This window comes from Leptodactylus fuscus, chromosome 8, assembly GCF_031893055.1.
Source record: "Leptodactylus fuscus isolate aLepFus1 chromosome 8, aLepFus1.hap2, whole genome shotgun sequence".
Lineage (NCBI taxonomy): Eukaryota > Metazoa > Chordata > Amphibia > Anura > Leptodactylidae > Leptodactylus > Leptodactylus fuscus.
In genome coordinates, this window is record NC_134272.1 from 22,337,847 (window position 1) to 22,361,446 (window position 23,600).

General features: G+C 41.6%; 1 protein-coding gene across 1 annotated transcript in view; it reads right to left on the bottom strand.

Moving 5' to 3' along the window:
* The window catches only part of LOC142217205 (uncharacterized), a 56,501-nt gene that overhangs the window by 16,491 nt on the left and 16,410 nt on the right, over nt 1–23,600 (bottom strand). Inside the window, exons 6-8 of the mRNA XM_075285393.1 lie at nt 21,739–21,837; nt 3,116–3,217; nt 1,868–1,936 (exon numbers count right to left, since the gene is read on the bottom strand). Of these exons, the coding sequence (XP_075141494.1) occupies nt 1,868–1,936; nt 3,116–3,217; nt 21,739–21,837 (270 nt within the window). The remainder of the gene's footprint in view (nt 1–1,867; nt 1,937–3,115; nt 3,218–21,738; nt 21,838–23,600) is intronic.

A 23,600-nucleotide genomic window follows, 5' to 3' on the forward strand; every position in this document is an offset into this window, starting at 1 on the left:
CTTCCTCTCCCGATAGTACTCGTCTATGGATGAGTACTGGGGGAGGCGTTCCTCCCCGCTCTCACAGTACAGCGCTAAAGGTGCTGTTGTGAAGGACGTTCCTGACTGACTATCAGGAACGCCCTTCTGACAGTGAAGAGCTACGGTACCGGCACCGATAACTCTTCACCTGGGGCACAGATCATGAAAGCTGACAGTGTGCTGAATTCAGTGCACTGTCGGCTTTCTAGCCATACATAAAACTGCATGTGCCCCAACTCATGAAAAGTCCTCTTGTGATTTAGATAACCATATGCATTTGTACAGAGGTACCGTGTCCCACCATCAGGGGCACGGGAATTGCAGTTTTAACTGCAGAGACATCGTTTCCCATATCAATATCCTCCTGATGAGCTAGTTACCCTAGCGAAACGCTGCGTAGAGGGGAAACCAGGGACCTCTAAAGCAAATGGGGAGGACCTGGTAACTTAGTATAGCAGAGAAATTGGAGACTAAATAACTCTAGGGCCGTGCTGCATCTGGGCTCCTATGAGGCTGTAAGGTAGACAGTTTGACTAACACTACACAGGGAGAGATGAAACTACGGCTTGTGGCTAGGCTGCAGTGCTAGGAAGTGCTCCAGACCTTATTATTGGTATACTGTGGATGCAATGCTAAATCCAGGCTCCACAATATAGAAATACCTAGCAGCATATGTGAAAATCACTGCAAAACGTTGTGATGAATGGAGCTATTTAAGGTCTGGCTGGGACCTGTTGTGCCACAGCCAGCCTTGCATATGTAGTAAATAGACCACAGAGCTTTCATTCACTTGGTGGGAGATGTTGATTGCTACCTGATCAACTGGGTCTCTGGTCTCTGCATTTGTTAGTACCCAGATATCAAGGGGTAAACTGTGTGGTTCTCAACAAACTATCTGAGAGCTACATATGGGAAAAAGTTATTTTGTAGATGACTGTATAGGGAAGGCAATAAAAATACTAATTGTTGCCTGATAATAGTGAAGTCATACTGCAATAGTGTTATCATTTTATTTAGGCCAATTTTAAACAAATATTAGTAAAAGTTATGTTTTAGTATTTACTCCTACAATAACTACCATAGAGTCCTTTGCAAAAAGGCAACAAATTGTGTAGACGCTGTACTTCCAAACTGGTTTGACTTTGGGACAACTATATGGCTATTGTCTAATCAGACTCCCTGGTTTTCAGTGTTTAACCTACACGTTGCTGCAGGAGGGCTGTCAGATCACAACATCCTGAGATAGTCCTGCTGTTGGTAGAAGATGACCAGGCAGGTTGAGCATTATGGACAAGTACAGGACAAGTTCTGTAGTAAACAGGTAAGTAAATATGAAAAACGTGTTAACTAAGTCTATGTTAGGAGCAGTGCTACTGAGGACATAGGCAATGACTTCAGGTTAAGAGATTCTTGGTTCAGGGTAATCATCAGGCCTCAAGACAGGACACATGATGTGGGTTCTGAACAAACTCAAGTGATGAAATACAGTTCTAAGTCCAGGACTCACATACAAAGCTCAAGCATACAGACATGCAGGGAGGTGGACAGATGTCCAAACACATAGAAGAATGACATAACTGTCCACATAGTAGCAAAAATACGAACTTGATGGAAGGAAAAATGTCTCCCTATGTAAATGCTTAGAAAGAAGGACATATGTGTCCACACAGTAACAGAGATGCAACTTCACAGATTCCAAAAGGTCCATCAAATGTAAGAGTTATAAATAATATAATAGCTAATTGATTCCCAATAAAACACTAATAGAAAACTGAACATTGTTCAGTTCTCTGGATCCATCCAGTATGCCCAGAACATCACTCACAATTAAAGCTAAGGATCTCACCCTGGGAGACAGGATCCGTGCCTTGATTAGTTTTCTCATCCTGAAGTTTACCATTTGTTGGAGCACCAGCTGAAAAGAATGAAACAAATTGTTAGACAATGCGGAATATTCATTAATACTGACCTAGGCTAAAGAGTTAGAAAGGATGAATCTTAATCCACATGCAAGTAGAACCAAGCTTATCACATTGGTGCATACTGTATGATACATTTGGGGCATCTTGATTGACATATTTTTTGGCTTTCTGACTTTTACATTCAGTGACTGGTCAAGAGTCTCCAAGTGCAGGACAGGCAGATAAAACGTCAGAGGGGAAACTAAGATCGGTACAGGCAGAGTTAGTGAAATACACTAAAATATGAGGCAGAACATGGCAGTGTTTGTGCAGGACCTATACAAATACACTTTTTTTCCCAAAATTTGGGTTTGACTGAACACAAGATTATTGGGGTTTGTCACCCAAGAACCATTATTCTTCAGCCAAAAGATTATAAAAAATGGTCAGCCATAAAAGGTGCAGAGAAAAAAAAACCAAAACCCGATACTCAGATTTTCTCGCCTCTACTTAAATACCACCATGGTGTCCGGTCTTTCTTCCCCAATGTCCCTAACATCTTTAAGTCGCCTCTGTGGCCTCAGGGATCACATAGGGTGGTGTCAACATCATGATGCCAGCATCATAGCGTCACAATGTTATTGCCTCCATGTGACCACTGAACCCCATTAGCAGGCCTCGGTGGTGACTCAAGGCTGCTGAAAGATGCCAAGGAATATGAATAAAGAAGACCGGATGTGGCGATGAAGCCTACATGGTTTAGTTTCTACAAGATTTCTGACAAGTTTTGCTTAGTAAATCTCTCAGTGTTCTGAATATTATTTATACAGTACGGAAAACTACAGACAAAAACAGTTATTCTATACAAGTGGAGAAAATAACGCGTACTATGTGACGCTGCTGCTTTTTCAGTTGGAAGTACATATGGAAGTATATGGACTGAGCCTGATCTCTAAAGAATAGGAAGAAAATGGAGACTCAGTGAGAAGATTATGACTAGTTTACAATAGTGTAATGAGGACTTTGCACCAGAAGATCACAGCTCATCCATAACAACAATAATACTATATACTGGCCTGTTTGACCCCATAGCGGTACCATCTGGGGTTAGATATGTACATAGGAACATGATTGTTTAGAAAAGTGTAGGTGTTATTTTAAATTTCTATGTTAAATTAAAAAGATGATCTTACCAGGGAGATCCCTCACTGCTGATTCTTTTATATTTTGTCTGTCTTGTTCTGGTCCAAGTTCTACCACTTCTCTAGAAACATTTGATGTTCTTTCATTCTCACCTAATTTATATAATAGAAGAGATAGGTTTATCACATTTTCTGTACATTTTTTGCAATCTAATCTACATCACAGAATCAGTCATTAAAGAAATGGTATGAATGTGAAAATAAATTCATAAAGTCCAAAGGCTAGGGGAAAACTTACTGATGGGTCAGGATCCTAATAATGGGGTCCTCACCAATCACAAAAATGAGAACAGGGGTATTTTTTTCCAGGAGTGGTAGTTGGAAACTTGCACCCTAGCTCCATTAATTTCAAAGGGACCATTAGAGGTAGAGTGTACAGCTGTTGACTAGAACATAACTACCATAGAGTCCTGTGCAAGAGGCAAGAAGTTGTGGAGACACTGTACTACCAAACTGCTTTGACTTTGGGACAACTACATGGCTATTGTCTAAGCAGACTCCCTGGTTTTCAGTGTTTAACCTACACGTTGCTGCAGGAAGTCTGCCAGATCCCAACATCCTGAGGTGGTCCTGCTGTTGGCAGAAGTTGACCAGACAGGTTGAGCATTATGGACAAGTACAGGACAAGTTCTGTAGTAAACACTTAAGTAAATATAAGAAACATGTTAACCAAGTCTATAGTAGGAGCAGTGCTACTGAGGACATAGGCAATGACTTCAGGTTAAGATGTACTTGGTTCAGGGTAATCATCAGGCCTCAGGACAGGACACATGACGTGGATTCTGAACAAACTCAAGTGATGAAATACAGTTCTAAGTCCAGGACTCACATACAATGCTCAAGCATACAGACATGCAGCGAGGTGGACAGATGTCCAAACACATAGAAGAATGACATAAATGTCCACATAGCAAAAATATAAACATGATGGAAACAGGATGGAAGGACAAATGTGTCCACACAGTAACAGAGATGCAACTTCACAGATTACAAAAGGTCAATAAAACATAACAGAAGGACAGTATGCGTCCCAATAACACATCAGCTAATTGATTACTAATTAAACACTAATTGCATTGCCTGAACATTGGTGAGTTCTCTGGATCCATCCAGTATGCCCCCAATATCACTCATATTAAAGCTAAGGATCTCACCCTGGGAGACAGGATCTGTACCTTGATTAGTTTTTGCATCTTCAGGTTCACCCTTTGTTGGGTCACCAGCTGAAAAGAAAAGAGGCAAATTGTTAGACAATGCGGAATATTCATTAATACTGACCTGGGCTAAAGAGTTAGAAAGGATGAATCTTAATCCACATGCAAATAGAACCAAGCTTATCACATTGGTGCATACTGTATGATACATTTGGGGCATCTTGATTGACATATTTTTTGGCTTTCTGACTTTTACATTCAGTGACTGGTCAAGAGTCTCCAAGTGCAGGACAGGCAGATAAAACGTCAGAGGGGAAACCAAGATCGGTACAGGCAGAGTTAGTGAAATACAGTAAAATATGAGGCAGAACATGGCAGTGTTTGTCGGGGACCTGTGCAAATACACTATAAAACCGTATAAAATACACTTATAAACATTAGACAAAACAAATATAATATTTTACTATACGCAGAAACAAAGCTTTCCTCTTAGCATTATATCTTACGTATAGTATAGTGGATGGGAATCATGATGGTTTTGAAAAAGTGTGAAGATCCTTGAAAATTAAAAGGTGAACCAGTAGATAACAAACCAGGTGTGTCATGAATTTTCCCAAAAAATTGAGTTTGACCGAATACAAGATTATTGGGGTTTGTCACCCAAGAACCATTACTCTACAGCCAACAGTTTATATAAAATGGTCACCCATAAAAGGTGCAGAGAGGAAAACCCAAAACCTGATACTGAGATTTTCTCACCTTTCCTACGATACCACCATGGTGTCCGGTCTTTCTTCCCCAACGTCCCTAACATCTTTAAGTCGCCTCTGTGGCCTCAGGGATCACATAGGGTAGTGTCGACATCATGATGCCAGCATCATAGCGTCACAATGTTAATGCCTCCATGTGACCACTGAACCCCATTAGCAGGCCTCGGTGGTGACTCAAGGCTGCTGAAAGATGCCAAGGAATATGAATAAAGAAGACTGGATTTGGCGATGAAGCCTACATGGTTTAGTTTCTACATGATTTCTGACAAGTTTTGCTTAGTAAATCTTTCTCAGCGTTCTGAATATTATTTATATAGTATGGAATACTACAGACAAAAACAGTTATTCTATACAAGTGGAGAAAATAACGCGTACTATGTGACGCTGCTGCTTTTTCAGTTGGAAGTACATATGGAAGTATATGGACTGAGCCTGATCTCTAAAGAACAGGAAGAAAATGGAGACTCAGTGAGAAGATTATGACTTGTTTACAATAGTGTAATGAGGACTTTGCACCAGAAGATCACAGCTCATCCATAACAACAATAACACTATATACTTGCCTGTTTGACCCCATAGCGGTACCATCTGGGGTTAGATATGTACATAGGAACATGACTGTTTAGAAAAGTGTAGATGTTATTTTAAATTTTTATGTTAAATTAAAAAGTTGATCTTACCAGGGAGATCCCTCACTGCTGATTTTGTAATATTTTGTCTGTCTTGTTCTGGTCCAAGTTCTACCACTTCTTCAGAAACATTTGATGTTCTTTCATTCTCACCTAATTTATATAATAGAAGAGATAGGTTTATCACATTTTATGTACATTTTTTGCAATCTAATCTACACCACAGAATCAGTCATTAAATAAATGGTATGGATGTGAAAATAAATTCAATAAGTTCAAAGGCTAGGGAAAACTTACTGATGGGTCAGAATCCTAATAATGGGGTCCTCACCAATCACAAAAATGAGAACAGGGGTATTTTTTCCAGGAGTGGTAGTTGGAAACTTGCACCCTAGCTCCATTAATTTCAAAGGGACCATTAGAGGTAGAGTGTACAGCTGTTGACTAGAACATAACTACCATAGAGTCCTGTGCAAGAGGCAAGAAGTTGTGGAGACGCTGTACTACCAAACTGGTATGACTTTGGGACAACTACATGGCTATTGTCTAAGCAGACTCCCTGGTTTTCAGTGTTTAACCTACACGTTGCTGCAGGAAGTCTGCCAGATCACAACATCCTGAGGTGGTCCTGCTGTTGGCAGAAGTTGACCAGACAGGTTGAGCATTATGGACAAGTACAGGACAAGTTCTGTAGTAAACACTTAAGTAAATATAAGAAACATGTTAACCAAGTCTATAGTAGGAGCAGTGCTACTGAGGACATAGGCAATGACTTCAGGTTAAGATGTACTTGGTTCAGGGTAATCATCAGGCCTCAGGACAGGACACATGACGTGGATTCTGAACAAACTCAAGTGATGAAATACAGTTCTAAGTCCAGGACTCACGTATAATGCTCAAGCATACAGACATGCAGCGAGGTGGACAGATGTCTAAACATAGAAAATGACATAAATGTCCACATAGCAAAAATACAAACATGATGGAAGGACAAATGTGTCCACACATAAATGCTTAGCAGAAGGACATATGTGTCCACATAGTAACAGAGATGCAACTTCACAGATTCCAAAAGGTCCATCAAATGTAAGAGTTATATATAATGTAATAGCTAATTGATTCCCAATAAAACACTAATAGAAAACTGAACATTGTTGAGTTCTCTGGATCCATCCAGTATGCCCCCAACATCACTCATATTAAAGCTAAGCATCTCACCCTGGGAGACAGGATCTGTGCCTTGTTTCTTTTTTGCATCTTCAGGTTTACCCTTTGTTGGAGCACCAGCTGAAAAGAATGAGGCAAATTATTAGACAATGGGGAATATTCATTAAAGGGGTTGGCCACTTTCAGACCAATATTAACAAACCAATGTACAATAAAAAGATATACAATTTTCCAATATACTTTCTTTATCAATTCCTCACGGTTTTCTAGATCTCTGCTTGCTGTTATTCATTCTGTAACTTCTAGAGGATAAAACTCTGACCATGGTCATGTGATTTACGGCCCATGGTCATGTGATTAGTACACAGGTGTACAGCTTATTACCAGGCAGATGTCTGATTACTGTGCTGTGACTGTAATGAGCGGCACCTGTGTGCTCATCACATTGACAAAGACCGAAAGATTTCCAGATGTGTCCTCCTTTACCTGTCCATGGGGCTAGACATGTCCCTATATGTGTCTCACCAATTAAAGGGGTTTCTGGGACTATTCCTGGCCTGTTGTGCGATTGCATTGAATTGGTTTAATGAAAAATTACTTAACCAAATTGGAGATAAATTATTGTTATCTGTAATATATTTGACCTGACAAAACTGAGATCTTTAGAATAAACCTATTTATGTCTTTTATGGCACAGTGGATGAGGATTGGTGTTAATTTCATTTTCTCAGTCCTTTGAATTCCCTTTTTCTTGGGCTCCAGATGAAATGAAAGGCATTCTATCGGAGATCTCTATGGGAAAACTCATTTTTAACTAAGCATATATTTGCATAGCCTTTAGAAAGGCTACTTCACACATACCTTTAGTTTGTTAATCCTCTCAAAAGTTTTGGAATAAAAAAAATATATATAAAAACAGAAATCCCATGTAGATGGAATAAAAATTTCTGTATAATGAAAAGTTGCTCTCCTGCTTTGGAAAATATATAGGGAACATTAGACCTGTCTGAACAGGAGGGAAATGAAGACTTACTATAAGGATTATCACTTATGTACATTGGAGTGGATGAGGATATTAGATCAGCTCATCCATATTAACAATCATGTTTTACACTGGCCTGTTTGTCCCCACTGTGGTACCATCTGAAGATATATATATATATATATATATATATATATATATATATATATATATATATAAATATATATATATATATATATATATATATATATATATATATATATATGTATATATTTGGACATTAAATCATCCTTTAGAATTTGCAGGATAAAACAGGGAGATCTTACCCACAGGGCTGCTCGGTACGTCTTCATTACTAGTTGTTCTGTCTTCTGGTTTTATAGTGTTCTTACGTTTTGTATCCACTTGTGGCCACACACGAGCTTTTGTAACATCTTTACCTAATATATAATATAAATCTTTAATGTTACTATATATTTGTGATACATAATTCACTCAGTGCTGCTGTATAAAGGATCATTTACATTGTAAAATTATAATTTACTTGATTCATTTTAATCATAAATAGTAATACATGGCCAATGTGACTGCAGGAAAAGAATAGCAATAAGTTAGGACTAGAGGTTACTATCAGTGATATTGTAGTAGAAGGTTATTCAGAGCTGTGGAATCAGAATGTGGTTGGTTTGGAAAGAGAAGATGAGGAGACACCAGGAGAATATGTGACCGGACTAGGACTGACCACTATAGAATGTAATGAAGGCGGTCCAGAAGGATTGTCTTATTTATAGCAAAGTGAACCAGGCTCTTAGATCTTCTGAAGAGTCATATGTGCTCTTTATAGTAAAGTGGATGGGGACATGACCAATGAGATCATTCATGCTCAATAATGGCCTGGTTGTTTGTCAGGATAGCACCAGAATAGGCTGCCACGGCTCTTTGGTGTGCAGGGTGTTCTATGGCTGCCTATGCCCGAAACATGACTCACTGAGGAAACATTAACACTAAGGATCTTTCCCTGAGAAACATTACCTGTGTTATTTTTGGTGCCAGTTTTATTTTCTCCGTCCTTTGAATCCTCTGTTTTTTGGTCACCAGATGAAATTAAAGAGACAAATTGTTAGATTCATCAATAGTGACATCAAATGTAAATTTAGAAAGCATAGAACTTGCATTCAGCATGTAGTTGGTATATTTTCTACATGAATTCTGCTTTTGCAAATTTTTGCTTTAAGTGTTCTGAATATATATATACAGTATATATATATATATATATATATATATATATATATATATATATATACACACATACACATACACACACACACACACAGTATATATATATTGGAGAAGTTAGCTCAGTAGCAGCAGTGTTGCAGACCCAAACAGTCACGCGACACCTCAAGCTCCGGCATCTCGGGACCTCCCTCCTGACCTTCAGTATCGCCAGCTAACATGGACAAAGGAAATTATTACCATTTTGGGTCACCCCTACAGCTGGTGTTTCCCTGTCAGGTTCAGGATTAACCTTAGGCAAGACATCACCAACATTTTATATTTTCAGGACATGGTAAACTCTGCATTTTCCACATGGCCCAAAAACAGAGGAAAATCCCTCCCTATAATCACACTATGGAACAGGGACTTTACCATGCCCACTTTGTGGGAAGCAGGGCCAGAGGAACTTTTTATGGTGACCTCTGCAAAAGGTTTCACCATTTATTCACAAGGCCGTAATAGTTTGTCCACTGCACAGTGCAGGGTCGACCAGATCATGGTGCACCACGGTTTCCAGGCTCCCAGAGTCCAGAAGAGCCAGTACAGCAAGTACTGCTATAGTCACATTGCGCATTTGTGGTTCAGTCACAGTTTCTGCTGAGAAAGCGGGTTGAGCAAACAGATACCTGCCTGGAACTGCTGCAGCCTATGGGCTCAGTAGTTAGGGGACAGGAGGCAGCAACATGTCCTAGTTCAGAGCACCGCCAACACCTGAGGCGATATAGATCTCCATTTTGAGACTGGGGTTTATAGTTCACAGTCCCTGCTGTGTATTTCCCCTCTGAGCGTCCACCAATCACAACCTTCCTCACCCCCACAGTAGATGGTTCAGTCTTACCGGTCTTGGGGATAACAGGTCTGGAAGACGTCTGCAGAAGCTCCTCACTGGCTTGGTATCTTTCCATCAAATACACCAGCTCTTCAGCCGTTGCTGGTCCCACTTGTTCAACCCAGCACTGAACCTTAGGTGGAAGCGATCTTGTGTACTTATCCATTACTACTCTCTCCACCATCTGTGCCGGAGTGGCCTTCTCAGGCTGAAGCCACTTATTTACCAAATACATCAGGTCATGCATCTGGGAATGGGGTGGAAGACTCTCGGAAAAAGTCCAGTTGTGCACTCTCCCAGCACGTATATGCATGTTCACACCAAGACATGTCGGGATCTCACCTCTCAGCTTGGAGTAGTCCTTCTGAGGTTCTCCAGTGAGACAAGGTGACAGTACATCAGCCCACTGATCCGTAGGCATTTTCTCTCGCTCCTCAACTCGCTCAAATACCCGAAGATATGCCTCCATGTCATCTGTGGACGTCATCTTTTGTAGAGCACTCTGTATGGCAACTCGGGGAGCGGTCTGTACCCTCTGGGTCTCCCTTACACCAGCACACTCTCCTGCCATCCTCTGGTTGACCAAAGCCTTGCTGAGCTGCGGCGGTGTCTCCATAAGCCCCAAGTTCACCTCCTGTTGTTGTGCTTTTGCTTGCTGCTGTCGCCTCTCAGCTTCCATCAGGGCTTTTTGCTGCTGTACCTTAGTCTGCTGCTGCTGTAGGATGACCTGTTCAAACTTTTTTACAACATCCTCCATGCTGGTGGTCTCCTTTTTAATCTCTACTGCAGCTTTTACCCAGGACATAGGAGAGAAAAAATAAATTGTGTGTGTCTCTCTAAGACTGTGTAACTTGGGTTTGCACGCATCCAAAGCACCATATGTGGGGAAGTTATCTTGGTAGTAGCAGTGGTGCGGACCCAAACAGTCAAGACAGTGATACAAAAATGTGCAGCAAACTGGTTTATTTATTAAAAAAAAAAAAAAAACACAGGAAAACAAAAAAACCTTGACTTCAAGCAGAAAAATTACAAAACGAATCACAGCCTTAACTTCAGGCAAAAATAAATCATATAGCTCATCCAAGCTCTAACTAAACAGTAACAAAAATACCTCACTATACATGTGGCTTACTGTCAGCCACACAAACAAAAAAAACAAAAAAACAGAATAGTTTGGTCTCACCAGTCCCCACCTCCTGTCACTCCCAGGTTCTGCCCTGTATTGCAGGCTCTTCAGCCTTTTAGGGGCCAGTAATGAGCCCAGGATCTACACCTGGGCTGAGGCCCCACTCAAAACCTGCCCTGGACGAAGTATGTCAGGAACCTGGGGCTAATATAACGTGATTCCAGCACTGTGCCTGTCACTTTCTCACTATATATTGTAGGAAGGCAGTGGGAATGGTTGTGGAGGGAAGAAATATCCCATTAAGATGGCTCCTCTCCACTTGGTGATGGACAAATCCATACCCAGGTTTTGGGGTTTAATTGTAGACCCGGGCCCAAAGCTGTATCCCGGGGTTTTGTAACAGCAGCATTGGGAGCCTTAAACCCTGTCCAGACAGTTGGGCATGGCTCACTTTCCTTGCTGCTGCTATTGAGAGCTGAGGACCCAAACATTCTGGTTGTGTGGAGTACTACAAGTGCCAGCCTGCGGAGCTGATGCACTGTACTGCCTTGTGGCTAAAGTAAGTCATTTGTTTTATGTTTCCATTTGCTGGAGAAAGCTATTTGTGTTGAACTTTGTGAACTGCACCTAATAAAAAGGCACCAGTTTGAACTTGAAGAGATCACTCTCTATGTGTGTTTACTTGCCTGATAACCAGCCCTAAGGTCTCGCAGTTACAATATATATATCCCATCTAGATGAAAAAAAAACAAAAAAACTCCTCCCACTTTTCAATTGAAAATACACTTGGAACATTTGACCTGGCTGAACAGGAGGAAATGAAGACTTAAAATAAGGATTATCGCTTATGTACATTGGAGTGGATGAGGATATTAGATCAGCTCATCCATATTAACAATCATGTTTTACTCTGGTCTGTTGTTTGTCCTAACAGTGGTACCATGTATGTATGTATGTATGTATGTGTGTATATATATATATATATATATATATATATATATATATATATATATATTATATATAGTTATGAAATTGTCCTTTACATTTGCAGGTCAAAAACAGAGAGCTCTTACCCACGGGGCTGCTCTGCACTTCTTCATTACTGATAGTTCTGACTTCTGATTTCTTGATGATCTGAGGTTTTGGAGACACTGGTGGGCACACACAAACACAAACTCTTGTAACATCTTTATCTAGTACTAGCAGGAGGATCCGGCTTCGCACGGGTATATTTAATTTTTTGTTTGTGTAGTGGCCCCATAAGAATTGTCCAGTTTTGCATTGGTGTATTTTGCATATCATTTGTGTGTGTCCATAAGTTTCATGTGATCATGTATATCTCATTTCGGATATCAGTGAAAAACCTGTGATACACAGTTGCCACTGCACACAGTAGCGCACGCTAGAGGATTAGATATGCACCACTCCACACAGTACCACACGCTAGAGGATTAGATATGCACCACTCCACACAGTACCACACGCTAGAGGATTAGATACGCACCACTCCACACAGTACCACAAAGTAGAGGATTAGATACGCACCACTCCACACAGTACGACACGCTAGAGGATTAGATGCGCACCACTCCACACAGTACCAGACGCTAGAATATTAGATACGCACCACTCCACACAGTACCACATGTCAGTGGAATAGATACGTGCATCAGCACACAGTACCACACACCAGAGGATTAGATACACGGCTCTGCACAGAGTACCACATAATAGAATTTTACTCCAGGTTTCCATAGCAACCCAGCCATTTTTCTTTACTACTTTATGTCAGCCTTAAAGGGGCAGGGCGCTGTGAATGACACTATTACACAAAGTCACATACACACAGCTTTACTCCAGGTCTCCATAACGACCGATCACAATTTTTTCACTGATATCCGAAATGAGATACAAATGATCACATGATGTTTATGGACACACACAAACGATATACAAAATACAAAATTGGACAATTCCTTTGGGGCCACCACACAAATAAAAAATGAAATATACCCGTGCGAAGCTGGGTCCTCCTGCTAATGTAATATATATGTACATGAGAGGAGATCAGGATATTAGTTCAGCTCATCCATATTAACAATCATGTCTTACACTGGCCTGTTGTTTGTCCCCACTGTGGTACCATCTTAGCGTATGGATATGTATATATATATATATATATATATATATATATATATATATATATGGACATGAAACAATCCTTTAGAATTTGCAGGTCAAAAACAGAGAGATCTTACCCACGGGGCTGCTCTGCACTTCTTCATTACTGATAGTTCTGACTTCTGATTTCTTGATGATCTGAGGTTTTGGAGACACTGGTGGGCACACACAAACACAAACTCTTGTAACATCTTTATCTAGTACTAGCAGGAGGATCCGGCTTCGTACAGGTATATTTAATTTTTTGTTTGTGTAGTGGCCCCATAAGAATTGTCCAGTTTTGCATTGGTGTATTTTGCATATCATTTGTGTGTGTCCATAAGCGTCATGCGATCATGTATATCTCATTTCGGATATCAGTGAAAAACCTGTGATACACAGTTGCCACTGCACACAGTAGCCCATGCTAGAGGATTAGATACGCACCACTCCACACAGTACCACACGCTAGAATATTAGATACGCACCACTCCACACAGTACCACATGTCAGTGGAATAGATATGTGCGTCAGCACACAATACCACACACCAGAGGATTAGATACACGGCTCTGCACAGAGTACCACATATTAGAATTTTACTCCAGGTTTCTATAGAAACCCAGCCATTTTTCTTCACTACTTTATGTCAGCCTTAAAGGGGCAGGGCGCTGTGAATGACACTATTACACAATGACACATACACACAGCTTTACTCCAGGTCTCCATAACAACCAATCACAGTTTTTTCACTGATATCCGAAATGAGATACAAATGATCACATGATGTTTATGGACACACACAAACGATATACAAAATACACCAGTGCAAAATTGGACAATTCTTATGGGGCCACTACACAAATAAAAAATGAAATATACCCGTGCAAAGCCGGGTCCTCCTGCTAATGTAATATATATGTACATGAGAGGAGATCAGGATATTAGATCAGCTCATCCATATTAACAATCATGTTTTACTCTGGCCTGTTGTTTATCCCCACTGTGGTACCATCTTAGGATATATATATATATATATATATATATATATATATATATATATATATATAGACATGAAATAATCCTTTAGAATTTGAAGGTCAAAAACGGAGAGATCTTACCCAGGGGTCTCCTCTGCAATTCATTACTATTTCTTCTGTCTTCTGGTTTCATGATGTTCTTAGGTTTTATAACCACTGGTGTTTGCTCACTAGCTTTTGCAACATCTTTACCTAATACATGTAATATAAATCTTTAATGTTACTAGATATTTGTGATACATAAGTCACTCAGTACTGCTGTATAAAGGATCATTTACATAGCAAAAATATTATAATTTACTTGATTTCTTTTAATAATTAATAGTAACACATGACCAATGTGACTGCAGGAAAAGAATAGCAATAAGATAAGACTAGAGGTTACTATTAGAGATAAGCGAATAGTATTTGAAACTCTAGTTTCGAATACCTCTTTCCATAGCATTGAATGGGAGTGGGCGGCGCGCTGCAGGCGCCAGCGGGCGGCGCTTAACCCCTTCGCGATCAGCCGCTTTCATTCATACCTATGGAAGCGGAGGTATTCGAATCTAGGATTCGAATACTATTCTCTCAACACTAGTTACTAGTCCACCCCGCCCACAAGAAGTGGGTAGGAGATCTTATCCCTTGGTCAGTTTATAAAGTAGCTCACATGCTTAAAAAGTGTGAGCACCCCTGGACTAGAGACTAGCGGTTACTATCAGTGATATTGTAGTAGAAGGTTATTCATGGCTGAAGAATCAGAATGTGGTTGGTTTGGAAAGAGAAGATGTGGAGACACCAGAAGAATATATAATGTAATAGGGAATATGTGACCGGACTAGGACTGACCCCTATAGAATGTAATGAAGGCGGCCCAGAAGGATTGTCTTACTTATAGCAAAGTGAACAAGGCTCTCAGATCCCCTGAAGAGACGTGTGCTCTTTATAGTAAAGTGGATGGGGACATGACCAATGAGATGATTACTCATCCATGCTCCATACTGACCTGTTGTTCAGGATAACACCAGGATAGGCTGCTATTGTTCATTGGTGTTCAGGGATTATTCTAGGACTGCCTATGCCCCAAACACAACTAATGGGAAATAGTAACACTAAGGATCTCACCCTGGGAGACATTGCCTGTGTTATTTTTCTTCTCTTCATCCTCTGATCTCTCTGCTTTTTTGCCATCAGCTGAAATTAAAGAGAAAAATTCTTAGACAATGGGGAAAATTTATTAATATTGACAAATATATTACACATACATACATATATTACAGCGGTTTACAATGTAAGATACCATGGCCCATCTTGTTAGACATGTTAGACATTTTCCTCTAGTAGTAGTAGTAGTAGTAGTAGTAGTAATAATATTTAGAGATGAGCAAACACCCAAATGTTCGAAGTTCGAAATCCGATTCGAACAGCCGCTCATTGTTCGAACGGGTATTCTAGTCTATGGGGAACATATACTCGTTAAGGGGGAAACCCAAATCCGTATCTGGAGGGTCACCAAGTCCACTATGACACCCCAGGAAATGATACCAACACCCTAGAATGACACTGGGACAGCAGGGGAAGCATGTCTGGGGGCATATAAGTCACTTTATTACATGGAAATCCCTGTCAGTTTGTGATTTTCGCAAGCTAATTTTTTCCCATAGGAATGCATTGGCCAGCGTTGATTGGCCAGTCTCCAGAATTCGGCCAATCAGCGCTGGCTCTGCCGGAGGAGGCGGAGTCTAAGATCGCTCCACACCAGTCTCCATTCAGGTCCGACCTTAGACTCCGCCTCCTCCGACAGAGCCCCGTTGTCGTAGTTCCTGTCCCACCTCCCCTGAGCTGTTATTGGTGCAAAAAAAAGCACCAGGGAAGGTGGGAGGGGAATCAAATTTTTTGGGAGTTTGCCACGTGGTGTCCGTATGGAATCGAACATCTTGAAAAGCCTGATATCCGATCGAACATGTACTCGATAGAACACTGTTCGCTCATCTCTAATAATATTTTATAGAAAACAATGGTGCCTGACATCTAGAAATTTTTGACCATTTTAAAATGTCTTTTAGACACAACCACATTTTTGGACGCTTTTAAAAACTGTTGAGTATGGCCCAAATTTTGTCTAAAGACCCAATAACATTTAAAATCAGCATATACATTGCTCAAAAAAATAAAGGGGACACTTATATGACATAAGGTAACTCAAAGTCAGTGACACGTCTGTGAAATCCTCCTGTCCAGTTATAAAGCATCAATGAATGTGAATCAATTTCTCCTGCTGTTGTGCAAATGGAACGGACAACAGGTAGAAATGATGGGTAATATGCAAGACCACCACCATAATGGAGGGTTCTGCAGGTGGTGACCACAGACCTTTTCTATGTTCTCATCTTTTTGTTGTTTTGTTCACTTTGTATTTTGTTATTGATCTAACCCAGGGGTAGGGAACATACGGCTCTCCAGCTGTTGCAAAACTACAACTCCCAGCATGCATACTGGCTCTGCTGTTCTGGGAACTCCCATGGAAGTGAATGGAGCATACTGGGAGTTGTAGTTTCACAGCAGCTGGAGAGCCAAAGGTTCCCTACCCCTGATCTAACCCGTAGAGGAAGCATGAGGCGGTGTATACAAACCACATAAGTTGCACAGGTAATGCAGCTCATCCAAGTCGGCACATGAATTGTTGTGCTTACAGCTTGAAACCATGCAGAGTGATTGGAATTTACCAGAGAAGATTGGCTGATTTGACATTGGCACCCTTTGCTCTTCACGGATGCTCCTCACCACCTGCACTTCAGACTGTCCATTCTCATCTCTTGAACTTGATACAGAAGAGGAAGCATCCCAACTACTTTATTTATCTCGCCCTCCAACCTGCAGTAGTGACCCCTTCCCCTCACACCTTCTCCAATCTTTATTGCCTGCTGTCATGATTTACCTTACTAAAATAGTTAACCTCCCTCTCTCTCTCTCTCTCTCTCTCTCTCTCTCTCTCTCTCTCTCTCTCTCTCTCTCTTCTGGAATTTTCCCATCCTCCTTCAAACATGCTGTCATAATCCCTATTGAAAAAATCCTCCCTGGACATGTTCTGTGTTGCTAACTATCGACTCGTCTCTAACCTCCCCTTCATCTCCAAAATCTTGGAACATTTGGTCTATTCTCGTTTAATCTGCTATCTCTCTGTTAACTCTCTGCTTGACCCCTTACAATCTGGTTTCCGTGCTCTGCACTCTACTGAAAACAGCCCTCTCAAAAGTCTCCAATTATCTCCTGACGGTAAATCCAATGCTGACTTCTCTTTTCTTATTCTCCTGGACCTCTCTGCAGCTTTTGACACTGTTGACCATCAACTTCTCCTCACTATGCTCCACTCAGTTGGCCTCAAGGACACTGCGCTCTCCTGGTTCTCCTCTTATCTCTCAGACCGCACTTTCAATGTATCATTTGTGGGCTCTGTTTCCTCCCCTCTTTTCCTTGCTGTTGGGGTTCCTCAGGGCTTGGTCCTAGGCCCCTGCTCTTTTCTCTCTACACAGCCCCCATTGGACAAACCATCACCAGACATGGCTTCAGGTACCATCTTTATGCTGATGACACCCAATTATACACATCTTCCCGTGACATCACCCCTGCACTCATACAAAACACCAGTAACTGTCTCTCTGCTGTCCCTAATATCATGTCCTCACTCTATCTGAAACTAAATCTCTCTAAGACTGAACTACTACTGTTTCCACCATCTAATAGATCTGTCCCTGATATATCCATTGCAGTCTCAGGCCTTACTATAACTCCTAGGCAGCATGCCCGCTGCCTCAGAGTTGTGTTTGACTCAGACCTTTCCTTCACTCCCCATATTGAATCAGTTGCAGGTTCATGTCACCTCCACCTCAAAAACATCTCCAGAATACGCCCTTTCCTTACCAGAAATAAGTCAAAAACACTTATTGTCTCTGATTCACTCGTGCTTTGACTACTGTATATCCTTACTAATCGATCTTCCCTTACTAAACTCTCCCCTCTAAAATCTGTTCTAAATGCAGCGGCCAGGCTCATCTATCAGCCTAGACGCTATAGCGATGCCTCTGGTCTGTGCCAGTCGCTGTATTGGCTGCCTATTCATTATAAAATACAATATAAAGTTCTCCCCCTCATCCACAAGGCTCTCCATAATGCCACACCTCCATACATTTCCTCTCTCATCTCTGTCTACCGCCCAACCCGTGCTCTCCGCTCACTCAATGATCTAACACTTACATCCTCTATTATCAGAACCTCCCACACTCGTATACAAGACTTCTCCCGAGATGCACCACTTCTCTGGAATGCTCTACCCCGGACAATAAGATTAACTCCCAATTTCTACAGCTTCAAGCACAAACTAAAGACGCATCATTTCAGACAGGCCTATCACAATTCCTAATGTAAACCCCGTACTGTAATTAGAATTCCCAAAATGAATCCTCCTCTGTCCCCGCTCCCACATTATCCCAAATGATATGATGCCGCTTCAGACTAACTTTATATGTCCAGGCACCATCTAAAAGACACGACTGGCGACCGCTCATACAGCTTTATATTTGTGTAATGACAGTCACCTCTATTACAAATTTGTCTGACCTGTGTATAAGCAATGCCGCCCCTGATACCTCTTGTGTCGCCCCCTCTACCTCACAGATTGTAAGCTCTTGCGAGCAGGGCCCTCAGTCCCATTGTGTGAAATGACTTTCTTTGTAATGTATCTTTTTGTCTGTATTTTAACCCTACAAATTGTACAGCGCTGCGGAATATGTTGGCGCTATATCAATAAATTTTATTATTATTATTATTATTATCATTATTATTATGTCATCACTTTCTTGGATTAATATCTATAATAATTCTGCAACATTTTACTTAAAAGATATTTATTCATGTAAAAATATATTTTATATAAAATGAGGTATAGGTGTATTGTAAATGTTTTACAATATTTAAATACCCAACATCCGTCGTAATATTATGGCAGATGTCGGGAAGGGGTTAAAAAGTGGCAAAATACTTTAAAATTTGCAAGTTTAAAATAATAGTAAAATATAAACTAAAATAAAAATAAAGTTGACCAACATGAGCTTACCAGGGAGGCCATCCTGCACTGGCTTATATGTTGATTTCTTTCCTCCATATGCATTTATTTTTTGAGTCACATCAGATGGTCCTCCACCTTTAATAAAATAAAAGATTTTCATTGACACTTATATAATTGTGATACATATGTCATTCAGTGCTGCAGCATAAAGGTCATTTAGGAAAAGATCAGCAGTAAGTAAGAAGTAGTAAGTAGAAGTTACTATCAGTGATAATATTGTACAAGAAGATTCAGGGCTGCGGAGTCAGAATGTGGCTGGTTTACAGAGTGAAGGCGAGGAGAGCCCAGGAAAATATATGATGTAATAGGGAAATATGTGACCGGACTAGGACTGACCCCTATAGAATGTAAAGAAAACGAAGTTTCCTTGGAAGGAATATGTTTTCTTAACAATAATGCAAACTCCTAGCCCAGAATATCACATCATCCTCGTTCTCTGTACTGTCCCTGTGTTTCGTCCCTGCAGTAGTTCCAGTTGAGGTTAAACATGTGTATGGAGGATAAAGATGTCTGAGCAATTTAACATTAGAGTGTCTGATATAAAATATCTGAAAATCTTGTAATGTTATTCTTGTTGTGAACAACAAACACATAGTGGAGAAATCAGAATAACTAAAGGGGTTCTCTGGAAACAGGAACACGAAAAATTAAGAAATAACATTTCATCATTACTGTTGGTCAAATTCATTTTGTGAATATTTGTAAGGTGAGTCTGCCAGCTTTGGTTCAGACCAAACTTGTTCAGGGGGCCTGTGATGAGGCCTCAGCAGTCATGTGGGGTGCGCTGATGCCATGATGCTTGCATGGGGCATACCAATGTCATAACACTTAGATACTAGGGTTGAGCAATCAGGATTGGAAAAGATCAGATCCCGATCCCGATTGAGTACATTTCACGATCGCGATTGGGTTCCGACCCGCCTAAAAAAGATCGGGAACGGAATTCCGATCCCTATCACTCAACTTACCTGCACAGATCTGCTGCCGCTCCCCGTTCTTCTTGCTCCTCTTCTTTCTCATTGACATGCCTTCAGAGCGCCCTGTGTGCCCCTGCCTCCCTAGACTAGTGTTAGAGATGCTGGGAGAAGGCAGGGCTTGTGGCTTAGGAGAGTGTGCGCAGATACTGGGTGGGGAGACGTGAGTGACGCACTCACGTCTCCCCGCCCAAACTCTCCTAAGCCACAACAAGCCCTGCCTACTCCCAGCATCTCTAACACTAGCCTAGGGAGGTGGGGGCGCGCACGGCGCTCTGAAGGCATGTCAATGAGAAAGAAGAGGAGCAAGAAGAACGGGGAGCAGCAGCGGCAGTGGATCTGTGCAGGTAAGCAGACACCAAGGGGGCTAATTAGCCATTTTTTTTTTTTTTTAATCACTACACAGCGTGAAGTCCAAAAATATAAACAATTTTTGGACTCCATGCTGTGTAGTGAATAGGATCGTTTTTAAAATCCAATCTTCGATAATTAAAAAAAATCTCATTGACTTGCATTAGGATCTAGGATCGGAATTGGGATCGGAATCGGGTTCAGATGGAAAATGATCGGAAATCAGATTTTAAAAACGATCCTGAAATTTCAAGATCAGCTAACCCTATTAGATACAGGTCATGATGTTGGTGCGACCCATGTGACCAATGATCATCATTATCAGATCTGCATCTATCTATGTAAGGGGGAATTCACACAATGTAAAGTGGAGTGCAATCTGGCACGTATACGTGTGTTAGCAGTTTGCGCGCTCAAAAAGATCCCATTGATTTCAATGGGAGTTACGATCGTATACAGCCACAAAATTACGGGCGCAAAATTACGCACCGTATATGATTGTGACTCTCATTGAAATCAATGGGATCTTTTTGAGTGCGCAAACTGCTGACACGCGTATACGTGCCAGCTTGCGCTCCACTTTACATCGTGTGAATTCCCCCTAATAGTAGAGGTGCTGCAATTCTTTGGAACCACCACAAGGCAGAGGATGGGGCTGCTGCACCCCTTGTATTTCTTGAACAGGCACAGCCTGTACACACTCCTTCCATTGCTAGAGGTACCTGGAGGCTGTAGAAAAATCTTATCTATGTAGGGTGCAGGTATAGGGTACCCACAGATCATATGGTCATTTTCTATTCTGTAGATTGCTCATCACTATAAAACATGCATTAGGGTACATATATCCTCATGATATGACTTTGTATTGAAAGTCTTTGTATGACTTTGTATGACTTTGTATGACTTTCCTGAAATTTCCCCAATGTGGGACTATTAAAGGATTATCTTATCTTATCTTATCTTATTATAACACGTATACATACAGATAGCTACAGAATTTTTTTTTACTGTGATTTGAATATGCAGTTTTATTATTTCTCATCTTACCCGTAGAATTCTCTACTATAACTATATTGTCTGCAGGTTTATCATTTCCAGCTTTTCCTCCTTCTCCAGAGGCTTTCTTCCATCTTCCAACAAACTCACCTAATTCATATTGAGGCAAACATAAGTAAGGAGTCATTTTTTAAAGGGATCCTATCATTAAAATGTTTTTGTTTTTCTGACTAACACGTAGGAATAGCCTTAAGAAAGGCTATTCTTCTCCTACCTTTAGATGTCTTCTCCACACTACCGTTCAGTAGAAATCCCGGTTTTCTTCGGTAGGCAAATGAGTTCTCTCGCAGCAGTGGGCACTGTCCTCAGCACTCAAACAGCTCGTGTAAGCGGCCACAAAAAAATGGCCGCACGCATGTGCAGTTGGCTCTGCCCGAGCTCCGATGGCAGAGCCGACCGCGCATGCGTAAAAGTTTGAAGCCAGCACCGGAAGAAAACGCAGAAAGAGGCGATTCCAGAAGATGATGGAGGCATCGCTGGAGAGTTCTCTTGCAGCATTGGGGACACCCCCAGTGCTGTTTGAGCGCTGAGGACCGCTCCCAGTGCTGCGAGAGAACTCATTTGCATATCAAAGAAAACCAGGATTTCTACCAAATGGCGGGCCAGAGATGGAAACCTGGCAGTCAGTGTCTGCCCATGAGCGTCTTCTGGTCTCCGCGGCGAAACCATTTTTTTTATCCGGACACAAAGTCCTGCATGTTCGACTTTGTGTCCTGTTAAAAAAAATGGTTTCGCTGCAGAGAGGCATAAAACGCTCATGGGCGGTCACTTTGCAAACCCATTTAAGTGAATGGGTTTGAAAACTGACTGCTGGTTTCCGTCTCCTGTCCAGTTTCTCGGGCAGAAGACAGAAACCCACAAAGCGGAGACTGGACGCAGGTGTGAACCCGCCCTTACACTTGTAATTGTGACATAATTTCTTTAAAGAGGACCTTTCATCAAATCGGGCCCATGCAGTTTTATATACTGCTGGAAAGCTGACAGTGCGCTGAATTCAGCGCACTGTCGGCTTTCCCGATCCGTGCCCGGTGTAAAGCGCTATCGGTCCCGGGACCGTAGCGCTTTAGTGTCAGAAGGGCGTTTCTGACTGTTAGCTAGGAACGTCGTTCTACCTCGCGGCGCCTATCGCGCTGTACTGTGGAGCGGGGAGGAACGCCCCCTCCCTCTGCTCACACAGCTCGACCATAGACGAGTATTATCAGGAGAGGGAGGGGGCGTTCCTCCCCGCTCACACTCTACAGCGCGATAGGCGCCGTGAGGCAGAAGGACGTTCCTGGCTAACAGTCAGAAACGCCCTTCTGACACTAAAGCGCTACGGTCCCGGGACCGATAGCGCTTTACACCGGGCACGGATCGGGAAAGCCGACAGTGCGCTGAATTCAGTGCACTGTCAGCTTTCCAGCAGTATATAAAACTGCATGTGCCCAATCTGATGAAAGGTCCTCTTTAAGTACTAACTTGTACAGAGAGTGGAATATGTATATTTATAGACTGGGCCCCTTTTATCCAAACTAATATGGAAGGTCGTGTAACTCTCCTAGGACAGAAGTAGACGTGTCATTTCACATTTCAGGGCTCGTTCACATGTGTGCCTCGGTCTCTGTTATGCAGGTTTCCGTTTCCTGCACGAAACTGGGTAGGAAACGGAAACCTGCAGTCAGTTTTCAAACTCATTCATTTGAATGGGTTTGAAAAGTGTCCGGCTGTGAGCGCCGGTGAGCATTTTATGCTCTCCGCGGCAAAACCGTTTTTTTTTTACCTGGACACAAAGTCGGACATTCAGGATTTTGTGTCTGGTTAAAAAAAAAATGGTTTCGCCGTTCAGAGCATAAAACTCTCACCAGCGCTCACGG